The sequence below is a fragment of the Leiobunum rupestre genome, chromosome 5 (genome assembly GCF_980474605.1).
Source record: "Leiobunum rupestre chromosome 5, qqLeiRupe1.1.hap1, whole genome shotgun sequence".
In the NCBI taxonomy this organism is placed as follows: domain Eukaryota; kingdom Metazoa; phylum Arthropoda; class Arachnida; order Opiliones; family Sclerosomatidae; genus Leiobunum; species Leiobunum rupestre.
The window spans coordinates 30,733,919-30,750,288 of record NC_143388.1 but is presented as its reverse complement, the minus strand read 5'-3'; the positions used below and the strand labels follow the sequence as shown (position 1 = coordinate 30,750,288).

The following is a 16,370-nucleotide window of genomic DNA, read 5'->3' as shown; positions in this document are numbered from 1 at the left end:
AATACCTGAAATTAGGTATCACTACACTTCTTTCGCGAAGAACATTATAATTACTTGAAAATATTAAGTACGATAACAAATTGAGGTTTTTAAATCCATTGTTTTATAAGCCTATTTTGCGCGGGAAGATGGCCTATTTGTTACCATGACGACGCATTATTTTCGCGTCAAACCTCGAGCCAATGAATTTGAAATGTCGTGTTACGTCTTACACTTGACGTGGTTAAGCCCCGCCTTTTTCTCGACGCGCTTTCGTATCACCGTCCGAACGGAACCTTAGACATTCCAAGTGTATACCTCTATAGTTTCCTGATTATACCATATAACAAAAATTTGTTCTATAAATTAAAATCAAATAATTCATATTTTTCCTAAGGGGAATTTAAGTTTTAGTTGATCTCTATGTAAACTTTGTCCCGTTTTTGTCCGATTCCAGATGCGAATGTCGTCGAGGCGACGGGCCCCAATGCCAAGAAAGATCTCGGACGTTCGACGGCAATGGTTGGGCGTGGTACCCGCCGTTGCAACAGTGCGAAAATTCGCATTTAAGTTTGGAGTTCATGACCCGCAAACCGCACGGCCTGATTTTCTACAACGGGCCCATCACCAACCCGGAGCCCTCGGAGGAAGTGGTGCAAGACTTCATCTCGTTGGAGCTGGAGAACGGAATGCCCCGGCTGCTGATTGATTTTGGCTCCGGGACGGCCGAGGTGCGAGTCGAGGTACCCAAACCGCTCAACGACGGCAAGTGGCATCAGGTCGATATCTTCTGGGACAGAGAGGTCAGTATCTTATTGACGAGTTTTCAAGTTGAGTTTGCTTTTTTGTTCAATTACACGGTTCGTACACGACCTGGAAAACTCGGGGAATATGAAAATGTTTCCAAAAGGTCAGGGAAACTTCGGGGGATTTGAATATGTTTCCAAAAGGTCAGGGAAACTTCGGGGGATTTGAATATGTTTCCAAAAGGTCAGGGAATTTGAAAATATTTCCAAAAGGTCAGGGAAACGTCGGGGGATTTGAAAATGTTTCCAAAAGGTCAGGGGAAAGTCGGGGGATTGGAAAATATTTCCAAAAGGTCAGGGGAAAGTCGGGGGATTTGAAATTGTTTCCAAAAGGTCAGGGAATAGTCGGGGATTTTGAAAAATGTTTCCAAAAAGTCGGGGAATTTGAAAATATTTCCAAAATGTCAGGGAAAAGTCGGGGAATTTGAAAATATTTCCAAAATGTCAGGGAAAAGTCGGGGAATTTGAAAATGTTTCCAAAATGTCAGGGAAAAGTCGGGGAATTTGAAAATGTTTCCAAAAGGTCAGGGGAAAGTCGGGGGATTGGAAAATATTTCCAAAAAGTCGGGGAATTTCAAAATATTTCCAAAAGGTCAGGGAAAAGTCGGGGAATTTGAAAATGTTTCCAAAATGTCAGGGAAAAGTCGGGGAATTTGAAAATGTTTCCAAAAGGTCAGGGGAAAGTCAGGGGATTTGAAATTGTTTCCAAAAGGTCAGGGAATAGTCGGGGGCTTTGAAAAATGTTTCCAAAAAGTCGGGGAATTTCAAAATATTTCCAAAAGGTCAGGGAAAAGTCCGGGAATTTGAAAATGTTTCCAAAATGTCAGGGAAAAGTCGGGGAATTTGAAAATGTTTCCAAAAGGTCAGGGGAAAGTCGGGGGATTTGAAATTGTTTCCAAAAGGTCAGGGAATAGTCGGGGACTTTGAAAAATGTTTCCAAAAAGTCGGGGAATTTCAAAATATTTCCAAAAGGTCAGGGAAAAGTCGGGGAATTTGAAAATGTTTCCAAAATGTCAGGGAAAAGTCCGGCAATTTGAAAATGTTTCCAAAATGTCAGGGAAAAGTCGGGGAATTTGAAAATGTTTCCAAAAGGTCAGAATTTGAAAATGGTCCAAAAAAGTAAGGGAATTATAGAATGACCTCAAAAATAAATCCGGTACATAAGATTTTGTAAAAAGTATTAAAAATATATAATCAATATTTTAAAAATTTTACCTCAAATCATAAATTTATTATACAAAAATGGTCAGGGAAATTTGGCAATTTGGTCAGGGAAAACCTGGAAATGTCAGGGAATTTAATTCCGGAAATTTTGTATGAACCCTGAATTAAGATGCTGTATTTGTAATAATGGACAGTGTTAAAAAATATTTCCTCTTCTCTAAATTTAATTAGTTTTGGATGTATCTAAGAGTGTTAAAACACGCGAATGAGTAGAATAGGCCATAATTAAAACCCTAAAGAAATTTGAAGAAATTAAAAACTTGCAAATAGCTCCTACCGAAAGGTCTTCGAGCAAACATAAAGACGCGAATCTCGGACCAAATAGATCTTCGAGTGAAAAACTAAATTAAATTAATTAAAATAGCCAGATAAATTCCAACGGTTGACCGGATTCGTCCTATTTGGGACTCGTCAGTACCGTGCGGGAAATCTGGCTCGCGACTATTACACCGAAAAGAGAAACTAAACCTAAACATTAAAGATTTCAAAACGAGTTGCGTAGCAACGGAAAGCCGAATAGGGGGAGAGTGGTGGAGAATAATGTATACGAAATGTTAAGTTAAAAATCAGCGAAAAAGTAGATTAGTCCATTATGAAAACGGATAAAAAAGCTAAACCCTAAACAAATTTGATGAATTTTAAAAACTTAAAATTCATTTGGCGCCTGAAAATACGCCGCCATGTTAGGGTATAAAAGCAGGTAAATAAGCCTGTTATACCTCACAATATAAAGGTACTGTCACGAGCAGAAACGTAAATTTGAAATCCGTCAATAGTCATCTAAATTTAATGTTGAAAATCTTTCCTCTATTCTAAATTTAATTAGTGCTGAATGTATAAATTTTATATAATTTTTATTGGTGCCGAAAATATTAGCACATAAAATATAAGTCTGAAATTTAATTAAAGCTGAAAATATTCGCTCTATAGTACTGGGGCTGAAAATATTTTTTAAAGTTCTTTGATTAGCGATAATTTGAAGCAACAACTTAGTAATTTATTATATCATTATGTAACTTAAACATTTAGTCGAGCGAGCTATGAAATTAATTAGATACTTATTGAGCAATATCTGCCATTGAAACATCCACTGAAAAGCGTTGGATATATGACATGGAACAAAAGTGCGTTGCCGGAAAGCCAATTAAATGGTTCGTCCGTCCATCTTTGAATTGGCGAACTGGCAGGCGGGCGAAGGGGAGTCGATGAGACGCGCTAATGATGTAAAAATCCCTTCGGCTAACGAATGGCTTAATTGAGAGTACATTAGGCCTAATTTGTTTACTCGCTTATCGGTCTACCCCAGCTCATTAGTATTTCTCTTTTTTTGGCGCCGAAAGACAAGGATTCCTCGTTTCATTTTTTACGCCTTTTACGAACAGCTTCAACGATCCCCTCTTCCTAATTAATTCTGGCAAAAATCATCGTGGAAAATTTTTGGTTTTTTTTTACCGTATTTGCGGAGTCAAATTTAGAATGCCAATTATTTTCTTTACTGGACGGAAATTCGGGAGGATTCGAATTCCTTTTTATGGAAATTGTTTTATTCCTTACCTTAGTTAACACGATAATCCCATTTTAAGAGAAATAGACCTGTATTTGAAATTTTTCCCGGTTGGGTTCCTTTTGGCAAGGTGCATTTTGGTTATTACATAAATTCGCTACCACTGCCCAACTTGTTCTTGAGATATTAGTCAAGCCTATGGAAGAATTACTTCTATTATGGAGTAGATGTTTAAAGCAAGTGGCGGCTCTACCATTGCCACCTGTATTATGATAAGGCCTTTGTTATTAGAGATGGCAATGAATTAAATGAAAAACCGACTACTGGAAATCGTGGTGCCATCTATTAATGGCAAAGGAAGCTAAAATTCAAAATAGCGAAATGATAACGTCATCAGAGAACCATTGTAGAGTATTATAATTAGACAACTTATACTCTATTTAGTGTACTTCAACCTAAATTATATATCCCATATAAAATATATTGTTAAAAATTACAATAATTTAAGTTATCGTCAAATTGACAAACGAGCCAATCAACGCGAGGGGTACTTTTATGTCCCGCCTTTTGGGTCAAAATGTAGCTTAAGCATCTTGTTTTGATTTCGACAAATCGAACGTTCAATGGCTTAAATCTTAATGTGTAGTTCCCTGTGAACAATTTGTGAATCGGTCTATTTTGATAGTAAATGGTTCTATTGGTCATTTTTTATTTATTTTATTATAAAACCATTTGGGCACTCGCTTTTTGAAGTCTTAAGCGCTTTTAGAAACCTATATTTTTGTCTATGGTTTGTTGATCTAGCTAAACTTGTACCTTATTTTCATTAATAAACGTATGACACTAGCTTTAAACTGCTATTGGACCCTTCGGTGTAGGTAGAGCATGGTTCAGTTTTCGCATAAACGTAAGTTTGAAGGAACCAATGAACTACCGATTTCATTTGATTTTGTTTAGGAGGAACGACGTTACTAGTAGCGATAAATAATTCTTGGACAAACTATGTATTTGTACTTAAAAACAGTTTGTAGGACTTACAAACTATGTATTTGTATTTAAAAACAGTTTTTTGTAATTAAGCATTCTACCGCTTTTGTTTCGCAGAATGTTCGAATGACAGTGGACAGTTGCGACCAAGCCAAACCGGAAGACACCGACATCCCTAAATTTGACCGGAAGTTCTGCGAAGGTCGAGCTCAGATCCCTCCGTTTAACGAATTCCTCAACGTCAACACGCCTTTGCAACTGGGCGGCGTTCATCACAAACTGGTCAGTTACGACTGGCAGTTCAAGCACACGCGAGAAGGCTTCGAAGGCTGCATCAAGAACTTCATCCACAACAGCGAGATGTACGACCTGGGCGCCCCGGGCAGCTTCGAACACAGCAGTCGAGGTTGCGCCCCGGCCGACGAACAGTGCGACAAGAACAACGTGCAAAGCTTTTGCGAGCACGGCACCTGCATTGGCACCTACGATTCCGCCAAGTGCATCTGTGATCCGGGATTCTACGGACCTACTTGCGATAAAGGTCAGTATAAGTTCTTCTAACCAATGGTTGAAGTGGAATAGTAAGTGTAGGGAGCTGTTGGCTCGTGTGGCATGAAGGGCTTGCCGCCACCATCCTACGCGTTGTAACCCAACCACCTGGGATAAAGACATTAAAATGTTGGGTGGCGGAGTGGTTAGCACTTTCACCTCGCAGCAAGATGAGACGGGTTCGATCCCAGCTTGTGGCATTGGGTGAAAACTCGGAACAACTCCTTCTGCGTTAAGTTTTCAAGTTCTCTCCGCGCTGGTTTAAGGGGTTTTCCCCTTCCACCTGAATTAATGGCATTAAAAGTCGCTTGATGACTTAGGCCTAGCTCATGATTATTATTATCAATACATGACTGGGCCTATGGTGATGCCTTGGGTATTAGCCTAGCTGAATTATTATTATTAAATAAAGGACGGTATACCGAAGAGACTATTGGCCTGTGGTTCTATAACTTTTATAATTATTTGAGAAACTTCAGTCTTATATTTGCCTATATAATCAATTTGTATACTGTATAATACTATAAATAGTTCTTTTTATAAACTAACGTGGTCTTCTTGTTGAAATGTTGCTCTTACGTCACAGTCTCTTACTTTGACAAGCCTACGAGCGCGCGCTACAGTCGCGAGAAATATAGCTTTTTCTAGAGCGCGTGCAAATCGCTCGTGCGAGGAATACACTAATAAAGCTGGGTCTTATACGTAAGAGCAACATTTTAACAAGTTGGGCAAGACCACTTTTTATTTTATAAAATCAACTAATGACAAAAATAATTCATCAGTTGCTGTAGCGCGCTATCTATAGTAACGATAGTAACCGTTGAACTAATTTTGTAGAAGTTCCGGCAGCAAATGGGTTAATTCGAATCTATGATACCAGGTCTATATTATCTTTGGGTACATTCAATTTTATATTTGCAAATCTCATGAAAAGTAATTTAAGATTTTCGGTGACAAATTCTGTGGTTATTATTTAGTTATTTAATCGTTGCAATAAAAAAGATTTTTTATAAACATTTAAAATATAATAAAATACAAATTCTCTTTTGTCGTCTTTAGTAAGGTCAGGGGAAATCTATGAAAATTGTTAGGGTAAAGCTGGGGAATTTGAATTTGAAAATTTTTCATCGAGTTTCAAATTCGAAATTTTTGAGCTTGTAATTTATATTTACTGAGAATAGTAAGATGTAGTATAAGTAATAGTAATAGTTAGGAAAGGTTAAATTTAATGTTCCAAATTAAGATCAATTAATATTTAATTTTAAAACTTATCTACCTTTTTATATGATGGTTTTAATGGTTTTTAATAGAAACGAAATCAAAGAAGTTCCTTCAAAAGAGCTACATCAAATACGCTCTGTCTTTTGACCCGAGTGCCTTCAAAACTGAAATTCAACTCATGTTCCGAACTCGACAGAAACACGGAGAGCTCTTCAGAGCAACCAGCAAACACGGAAGAGAATACTGCATACTCGAGGTTCGTACCGCCACACTGTCTCTTTAAATTCTGATTCTAGGATACCCCCTAGATTAAGCTCAACTAAATTCCTGATTCTAGGATACCCCCTAGATTAAGCTCAACCAAATTCCTGATTCTAGGATACCCCCCAGATTAAGCTCAACCAAATTCCTGATTCTAGGATACCCCCTAGATTAAGCTCAACCAAATTCCTGATTCTAGGATACCCCTAGATTAAGCTCAACCAAATTCCTGATTCTAGGATACCCCCTAGATTAAGCTCAACCAAATTCCTGATTCTAGGATACCCCCTAGATTAAGCTCAACCAAATTCCTGATTCTAGGATACCCCCTAGATTAAGCTCAACCAAATTCCTGATTCTAGGATACCCCCTAGATTAAGCTCAACCAAATTCCTGATTCTAGGATACCCCCTAGATTAAGCTCAACCAAATTCCTGATTCTAGGATACCCCTAGATTAAGCTCAACCAAATTCCTGATTCTAGGATACCCCTAGATTAAGCTCAACCAAATTCCTGATTCTAGGATACCCCCTAGATTAAGCTCAACCAAATTCCTGATTCTAGGATACCCCTAGATTAAGCTCAACCAAATTCCTGATTCTAGGATACCCCTAGATTAAGCTCAACCAAATTCCTGATTCTAGGATACCCCCTAGATTAAGCTCAACCAAATTCCTGATTCTAGGATACCCCCTAGATTAAGCTCAACCAAATTCCTGATTCTAGGATACCCCCTAGATTAAGCTCAACCAAATTCCTGATTCTAGGATACCCCCTAGATTAAGCTCAACCAAATTCCTGATTCTAGGATACCCCCTAGATTAAGCTCAACCAAATTCCTGATTCTAGGATACCCCCTAGATTAAGCTCAACCAAATTCCTGATTCTAGGATACCCCCTAGATTAAGCTCAACCAAATTCCTGATTCTAGGATACCCTTAGATTAAGCTCAACCAAATTCCTGATTCTAGGATACCCCTAGAATAAGCTCAACCAAATTCCTGATTCTAGGATACCCCCTAGATTAAGCTCAACCAAATTCCTGATTCTAGGATACCCCCTAGATTAAGCTCAACCAAATTCTTCATTTTAGGATACCCACTAAATTAGGCTCAACTAAATTTCTGGTCATAGACCACCTCAATATTTAGAGAAATCTTAGAACACTCTTGATTCCGAGATTAAGCTCAACTAAATTCCTGATTCTAGGATACCCCCTAGATTAAGCTCAACAAATTCCTGATTCTAGGATACCTCTTAAATTAAGCTCAACTAAATTTCTGGTCATAGACACCCCAAGATTAAGCTAAATTCCAGATTTAGAGAAATCACAGAACACCTCGGAGATTAAGCGTAACTAAGTTCCTGGTCCTAGGGTATCTTCGACAGCTTAGCTAATTTTTCGATTTTGAAGATTAGGCTTAACAAAATAGCTGAATATTGGTGGTGTTTCAGATCCGAGACAAGAAACTGCGTTTCCGCTTCAACTTGAACCACAAGCACACGTCGGACGAGCGTGAGTTGTGGCTGCCGGCGGTGCAGGTGAGCGACGGGCAGTGGCACACGGTGCTGGTGCTGAGGTACGGCAGCACGGCCAGCGTCGCTCTGGACGGCGGTGGCGGACGACGCTATAACGAATTGTTAGACTTCGAGGGCCTTCACCAACTGATGGACATTGAAAAACAGAATGTCATTGCCGGCGGGGATGTCCAGTACGTTGGACCCGGAATGACGGTTGTCGACAATGACTTCCAAGAAGGTCAGTCTCGACGAAATTCTTCCGACATAAGTTCCTACATTCCTAACGAAATGGTCACCAGCATTTAGCTGTTTACACACTCGACATAAAATATTATGGAATCGCAACGTTTACCTCACGCGTTCGCGTCATATTTTACCTCGCGCGTTCGCGTCATATTTTACCTCGCGCGTTTGCGCCGTATTTAAACCTAGTCTGGTTACCATTTCACGAGGGACCAAAAGCAAAATCAATTCAGGTTAAGCCACCCCTCGAAAACGTGTACGGAAAACTTGAAACCAACTTTATTCTGTACGCTGTTACCAGTTCCTCCTACAAGTTTTCGAGGGTTGTCTTAACCCGTCTACTTTATAAGGCCTAACCGTAGGTAAATGAAAAAAATATACGCGTTCTTCAACTATTATTCCTGTACTTTTGATACCACACTATTCGAAGTGTAATATATTTTGGGGTTTTCAACATTTTTTTCGTTGTTTTTCTGTTGCGAGAAAACTGAATTTCTTCGTAATATTTCGTTGTTGCCGTTATTTGTGAGTGATGAAATAATAGACGATATTTCCGGGCTGTCTCGCGTAGTTTGCGTCCTAGTCTGTCCTTCGCCGATTTAACCCTAACCGGCCACAAATCCACTATATCGTTTTCGCCTGGAAATATTTAGACCTAAGACAGGCTAAAAGGGGACTGCTTGTTGGGAAGAATACTAGCGTGTATCATATTCTTTTCGTTTCCTGAGCCGCGTGTCCTGATTTTCTGAGTTGCCTTTTGTCGGCGCTTTGACTGGGCGAGGGGGGGCACACCAGCCCTGTTCGGAACATTTGTCTTGTTGAATATCAGCAAAATCCATTAGTGTACAGTCAGAATAAATAGCTTTAGACCCCTAAGCTTTATACTATATCTCGCAGTCCACCTAAACCTTATATTTTTTATTTTGGTTGAAAAATAAACTCTTAAACCTGGTTCGTATTTCCGTACCGGGGCTAAAAAATATAAAGCCTATATTTTGTAGTTTTGGCTTAGTCTATAAACCTTCCCAGCTTAATTCTAGTCTGGGTGGGGCTTAACCTTACAGCTCAAACGTTTTACCATTAGTACGTTGGAGTTGATAATTTTTTTGACCTTTTCTAAATTTAAAATAGTCTGCCTATGGTCTGTGGCCGTGGGTGACCTACTTAAAAGCCTAACTTTTGGTTTAAAAAGGATGATATCGATTTTACTTTTTAAACTAATTTGTTTACCGAGAATAGTAATGGGTTGAAATAGACCAAGCCATTTATAATATTTCCTCTTTCCGCTTCAAATAATTTGCTCGTTGTGGTCCATTATTCCATACACGCTGGTTCAGTTTGGATGCTTTTGAAAGGAGATTTTTTAAATTGAAATTTTAATGCGGGTCTAAAAGTCGGAATTTGAATGTGGGTCTAAAAGTCGGGGAATTTGAATGTGGGTCTAAAAGTCGGGGAATTTGAATGTGGGTCTAAAAGTCGGGGAATTTGAATGTGGGTCTAAAAGTCGGGGAATTTGAATGTGGGTCTAAAAGTCGGGGAATTTGAATGTGGGTCTAAAAGTCGGGGAATTTGAATGTGGGTCTAAAAGTCGGGGAATTTGAATGTGGGTCTAAAAGTCGGGGAATTTGAATGTGGGTCTAAAAGTCGGAATTTGAATGTGGGTCTAAAAGTCGGAATTTGAATGTGGGTCTAAAAGTCGGAATTTGAATGTGGGTCTAAAAGTCGGAATTTGAATGTGGGTCTAAAAGTCGGAATTTGAATGTGCGGCTAAAAGTCGGAATTTGAATGTGCGGCTAAAAGTCGGAATTTGAATGTGCGGCTAAAAGTCGGAATTTGAATGTGCGGCTAAAAGTCGGAATTTGAATGTGCGGCTAAAAGTCGGAATTTGAATGTGCGGCTAAAAGTCGGAATTTGAATGTGCGGCTAAAAGTCGGAATTTGAATGTGCGGCTAAAAGTCGGAATTTGAATGTGCGGCTAAAAGTCGGAATTTGAATGTGCGGCTAAAAGTCGGGGAATTTGAATGTGCGGCTAAAAGTCGGGGAATTTGAATGTGGGTCTAAAAGTCGGGGAATTTGAATGCGGGTCTAAAAGTCGGGGAATTTGAATGCGGGTCTAAAAGTCGGGGAATTTGAATGCGGGTCTAAAAGTCGGGGAATTTGAATGCGGGTCTAAAAGTCGGGGAATTTGAATGCGGGTCTAAAAGTCGCGGAATTTGAATGTGGGTCTAAAAGTCGGGGAAATTTAAAAAATAGTCTAAAAATCAGATAAATGTCAGGGAATTTAATTTAGGTTGCACAAAATAATTCAAGAAAAATGTCCGGGGATAGTCAGGGAAAACCTGGATAAGTCGGGTAATTTGAATGTGAAAAAACTGAGGCAACGCTGTTTAAAGTTATTAAGGCACGAAATTTACAAATATAGTAAATATAATACAATGTTTAGTATAAGTATGATCTCGTTGAAAGCAAATTAAAATACCGATTTTACCTATTCCTTTCGATAACTGTGAAGCATCTGAAATTGCTCAAAGCTGTCTGTCAAGTTCCAATGAATTTGGATTAGTTTCGGGGTTAAACTATATGGTTTGCATTAAACCCGTATCAACTGATCTGATAGTATTTGAACGTGATTGCGGATAATCTGGTATCTGGTCTATCGCAATTATTTCCTCATGTCAGATAACGCGACTGTAGGGCTACCGGAGTACCTACAAACTCCTATATTTTCCAATTGTTCCTATTTTAATGTATCTATTAATCCCTATAATTTAAAAAATTAATTAGATAGCTGCTGAAAAGCTTAATGCGAAATGTACTAAACACCTTAACTTAATTTTTTCCTAAGTTTAATAGCAAAAATTAAAGGTTTAAAGTATTTATTTTGTTACAAGGGTTTTTATGGGGAAAATGTTACTATATAATCCTATTTTTAAGATATTTTACTTATAAATTTCTATATTTAGTGTGTTAATTTCCTATAATTTAAAAAATATTTGCCCCGACAAAATTCTATGATTATTACGCAGTTAATGAAGTTCTGGTCATTTTTAAACGTTGCAATAAAAGGTTTTTTGTTCAAACGTTAACTAAAATGTTGTATCAATTTTAAGTAAATGTAACTTCTGATCAAAGCAAAATATTAAGTTAAAAATAATTTAATTTTGCCTTTAAAAGGCCAGAGATAACAGGGGAAAGTCAGGGAATTTGAACTTGGAAATAGTGGGAACCTTGAACCTTTTAACATTAAATAAAATATTTACTAAACCAGGTTTTGCGAGCGTCCTCTGAAAAGGGTATTCAGGGTTGCCACACGTCAGGGAATTTAAGAATGGACCTAAAAAGTCAGGGAATTTTTAGAATTTGTAAAAAGTCAGGGAATTAAATTTTATCTTGGCACTTTTTTAAGGTTGTTTTTTAAACCAGATCTATGACAAATTGTATGATTATCATTTATTTCCTTGAAAGTTTGGATAATTTTTTCAACATTGCTATAACCTTTTTACTGAAATATAAGTCCATTTAAATTTATTAACTTCTGATAAAAGTCAAATATAAAATAAAAAATGTGGCCTTAAAAGTCTGGGAAAATCTCTTAAAATGGTCAGGGAAAACAGGGAATTTGAATCTAAAAATTTGGTGGCAACCCTGGTATTAGTTTATCCTTACTTGTCTTTAGTTTTGAGATTTTGGACAATTGTGTTTTTGAGCATTTTCTAATGGACTTGTGATGTCTCTTAGGTTGCATGAACGACATTCGTTTGGACCAGAAGTACTTGCCAATGGAGAACGGCTCGGAAAACGCCGTTGTCCTCGAGTGGCACAACTTGATCGATGGGTGTCCGTCCAACAACCCCTGCCACGGCATCGTCTGCAGACCTCCTTTTATTTGCGTTGACCTCTGGATGATCCATGACTGCAGGTCAGGCCACCTTTCTAAATCGCCTACGTCACATTGTACATACGTAGGCCTATAATCCCAATCTCTAAGCCTGGAAATTCAAATCCATCATTTAAATCTTGACGCGAACGTGCTCGTCAAAAATTGCCGCTTGAAAAACCGGTTGACAGTTCGACACTTTTGGTTTTTTCGAATATTTTACTTACTAATATTTAACTCTTCTAACATTAGGTTTTTGGGGTATGTGGTGATTTTTTCAACTAAAATTCTCAGCTTTTATTTTTTTATATCCAACATTTTCTCCAACTTCTCTAATAAACAAGTAACCCTCGGAACTAAATCGGGATAAATCCTATTAAATTTCTGCTCTCCATAAAAAAAATAAATTGGATTTCCTTTTTTTTTCCATTTGAATTTCGATTGAAACAAGCCAACCCTATATTTTTTCTCTAATACACCACTTTTAAAATTTCCTTAATTTGAAATTTGAGTGGACATATTTTTTCCTCTCGAGACCTTTTATGAAGAATTAGATCTAAAATAAATTAGATTTTATCAGGGTTATTCAGTAAATTCACATTAATTTGTTGGTTCTGGTTTTAATTTAGTAACATATTAGGTTATTAAATTGATTTTAGTTTAGTCTAATTGGTACTTTGTTTTATCGGTTTTATGACCTTAAATTAAATGTATTAAATTTAATTACTATTTAGTTTTTACAATTCCAGTGTAAAGTAAATTTGTGCAATTTTTAAAGCCCCTATTGAAATAGACTTGATTTAAATTAAGTAATTTTAACATAAGAATCACGAGGCAAAAATATTACAATTTCAATCAAATAAATTAAAACCAGCCAATCCTTATCGACTATTCCTAGTTTAGGAAGGAAATAAATATTTCTTAGTAGCTTAATTCATCAATGTTAGATGTGACATGCCACTAGATCTCAGAGTAATAGGAAGGTTTTTTCTTGGGGACTTTAGTTGCAAGTTACTTCGATTAATTAGAACTAGTATAATAGATTCGTAGTTGAGACATAGTAATATCCTTTTAAATAGTACTTAGGTGGTAGTTGAGAAGAAGCTAGGATAAGGGTAAAAACTTCGCGTGGTAGTTCCTTTGAAAATGTTCCTCTGGGTACGAATAAATTTCTGAAGTACAAATCCATTTTCCTGCAAAAACTTTTAACGAAGATTTCCCAGTTTTCCATTAATTTTTTTCGCCCCTGGAAAAGAAAGTTTATATATTTTTTTTAATCTATCTTATTTTTTTTCGTAACAATTACTTCAGAAATTAATTAAAAAAGTACCCTACTTCCTGATCCCATTTTAATCTCCCTCCCATCTAATGATGATTATTTTTGCGGCGGTGTATCAAGTTTCCTTTTCAAAGTAAAAACAAAAGTATCTGGCTCCGAAATTAGCCATTCTCTTTGTTAGCTATATCGAGGAACGTATTTAGGTTGTACCGAGAACGTATAAGTCTACTTTTCAGACCCTCTAACATGATCTACTACCTGACCTCTTCTCAACCGGAAACATCATAGTTTAAATATGAATTGTATAACAACATTTCTAAAGTTTATTTATAAATAAAATGGCTATTAGATAGGGAAAAGTTTAAATTAAGTTTGTGCAAATGTAAATATAGTTTAATTTAATTTATTTTTAATTCATGTATAACAAAATATTTTGTTATTATTATTATATTATTCTAGCAAAACCAATTCCTTTACCGTTTCGATTTGAATATCAAATGTCAGTTTACCCTAGGTAGTACTTCTGGTTTCGTAAATTCTCCCTCGAATATATTTTTACTTTTGTAACTTTTCGGGAGTCGAATAGTATTACTTTGATTACCATTGGCTGGTCCGACCTTCCACTTTTTAGGCAGCCAACGAGTTTTAAATCTTAACATTTTCTCCTTGTTTTTCCCAAACCTAATCTCTTTACTCGGGGTTTCCACAGTACCTGGAAATGTCAGGGAATTTTAATATGGGTCTAAAAGTCAGAAAAATTCAAAAATTAGTAAAACAAATCGTAGTGAAAAAACTGTGGCAACCCTGTAACTATTTTGGGTTTCTCTAACTACAAATTTAACTTTTAACTATTGCTATTTTGGTGTTTGTACTAATGCGAATTTCTAATCTTTGATTTTTGGATACTAACCTTTGATGATCTGTTCGCCGGTTTCTTGGCTTTCGCGTCTTAACTGTCGGTGGCAGGTGTCAGCCTGGTTTTGCGGTAACCGACGACGGCAAGAATTGCACGGACGCGAACGAGTGTTTGAGCGAGCCTTGCCTGAATGGCGGGACGTGCGTCAATCGGGAGAATGGAGAGGGCTACTTTTGCAAGTGCGTCGATGGCTACAGTGGCGAGAACTGCGGCGCTCTGCCGCAACTCAAGGTCATGAGGCTCAGCATGGCCGCTCTCGCCGCCATTTTAGTCTGCCTCCTTAATATACTCAGTAAGTCCAGCGCTAGCCCTCGACAACGTGCCGGGAATAAAGCGAGCGTGTGACATCTAGCGGATTTCGGCGGAAGTTTAGCTGTACGATTGGTTGGTTCGGAGTTGCATTTTTTCGATTGGCGACATCTGTATGCTGGAAAGAGAACTAAGAACTAATAGTGTTGTAGTTTTTTAAATCTCCAAAATACAGGGATAATTTAGGGATTATAAAAGTTTTGTAAAATGTCTGGGATAATTTTGGGGTTAAAATAGTTTTGTAAAATGTCAGGGGTTGGGGATTTAAATAATTTGGTAAAATGACAATGATAATTTAGGGATTAAAAAAGTTTGTACAACAAAAGTTAACATTAATGATCTCAGAGTACTGTTATAAAATAATTTGTAGATTTAGATATAATATTGTTCCATAAGTTTGTCACTTTGGGCAATATTTTACTGAGAGCTATTAACAGTGACATCATCACAAGAAGAAAATATCCCCCTAGCGAGGCGCTGTCGAAGGCTATGTGTGACACGGTAGCAAGCGGACGCAGAACGGCGACGAAGCCCGTAATGCAGTCTGTCTTAAGAATAGCTCTCAGTAAAACTTTTGCGTGTGAAGAATAGGAAGTGTTACACTTATGTAAGAATATTATACACTTATGGTTGTACTTAAACCTAAATAAAACGGGAATATAACCAAAAATGGTTCAGAATATTGGCCACAATTGTTCGGCGATAACCAGGAATAGTCGATGGAATTTTTGGCAGTAACCCCGCAGATGGCGGCAGTCGAAAAATGCCCCCGATATCCTGATTTCGACACTAACGGCGTAAGATCCGCTACTCGCGTACGCCGCTTCATTCCTCCGTGCCACAACGATCAAATCGGCGCTGGCGACCAATTCGCGATTCGCTTCCAACGATTACCATCCTTTGACTAGGCTTACAATATCAACAAAATTTTGAAAGTCGCCATCGCCAATTTATTTTAACGTTTTGCCATTTTGTTTTCTTTCGTTTCGTTTTTTCCCGTCTTTTGTTTTGCGTTCCTACAATCTCTCGGTAATTACCCCCCATCGACTACTCGGGCCAATGTCCAGTTGTCCGCTGGGTTTGAGACCGTCCGAGGACCACCTGAAGTGCGAAGACGACGACGAGTGTCTGTACACTCATTGCGGAGAAGGAGGCGACTGCGTGAATTTGGCGCACGGCCTGGGCTACCAGTGTCACTGCCAGAATGGCTTCGTCTGCGAGAACTGCACCTGCGGGCCCGAGAACATCGGGGGCATCTATCACAAGGCCTCGGTCAATCTCAGCACCGATGCCTTGCTCATTATTATCGCTTGCATTATCGCGGTTCTAAGTAAGGATTGTGTCCCCGCCTTTACGCCTCAAACTATTTCCATAGCCGATAACCTATAGACGCATTCACATATTGCCTACAGGGAAATATGCAAAAAGGGGCGAAATCCACCCGAGGTACCTTCCTATTTAATGTTTGAGGTAGATGGCGACACTATAAAGTTTATGAAAAATACACTTTTTAAAAAGTTATTAATTAATTACTAAATTATACAACTTTAAATTCTTATTAAAAATATATAATTTTTGTAATTTAAATTAACAATTAATTTTAACAGTAGTTAACACTCCGCCATAGATGGCGCTATAATACAATTTTAAACTATGTAATTTTGTATTTTAAATCTCGACAAAATCGTTCTCC

General features: G+C 37.8%; 1 protein-coding gene across 6 annotated transcripts in view; it reads left to right on the top strand.

Moving 5' to 3' along the window:
• Positions 1 to 16,370, top strand: part of CadN (neural cadherin) — a 148,538-nt gene that overhangs the window by 127,275 nt on the left and 4,893 nt on the right. For 2 of the 6 annotated variants that reach the window (XM_090175898.1, XM_090175896.1), the window contains exons 24-29: positions 437 to 782; positions 4,618 to 5,041; positions 6,360 to 6,526; positions 7,988 to 8,291; positions 12,035 to 12,215; positions 14,419 to 14,660. In XM_090175898.1, coding sequence (XP_090032024.1) covers positions 437 to 782; positions 4,618 to 5,041; positions 6,360 to 6,526; positions 7,988 to 8,291; positions 12,035 to 12,215; positions 14,419 to 14,660 — 1,664 coding nt within the window. Of the gene's footprint in view, positions 1 to 436; positions 810 to 4,617; positions 5,042 to 6,359; positions 6,527 to 7,987; positions 8,292 to 12,034; positions 12,216 to 14,418; positions 14,661 to 15,744; positions 16,008 to 16,370 lie in introns of all 6 variants that reach the window. The other 4 variants (XM_090175895.1, XM_090175894.1, XM_090175892.1 and 1 more) reach the window with 3 other exon arrangements.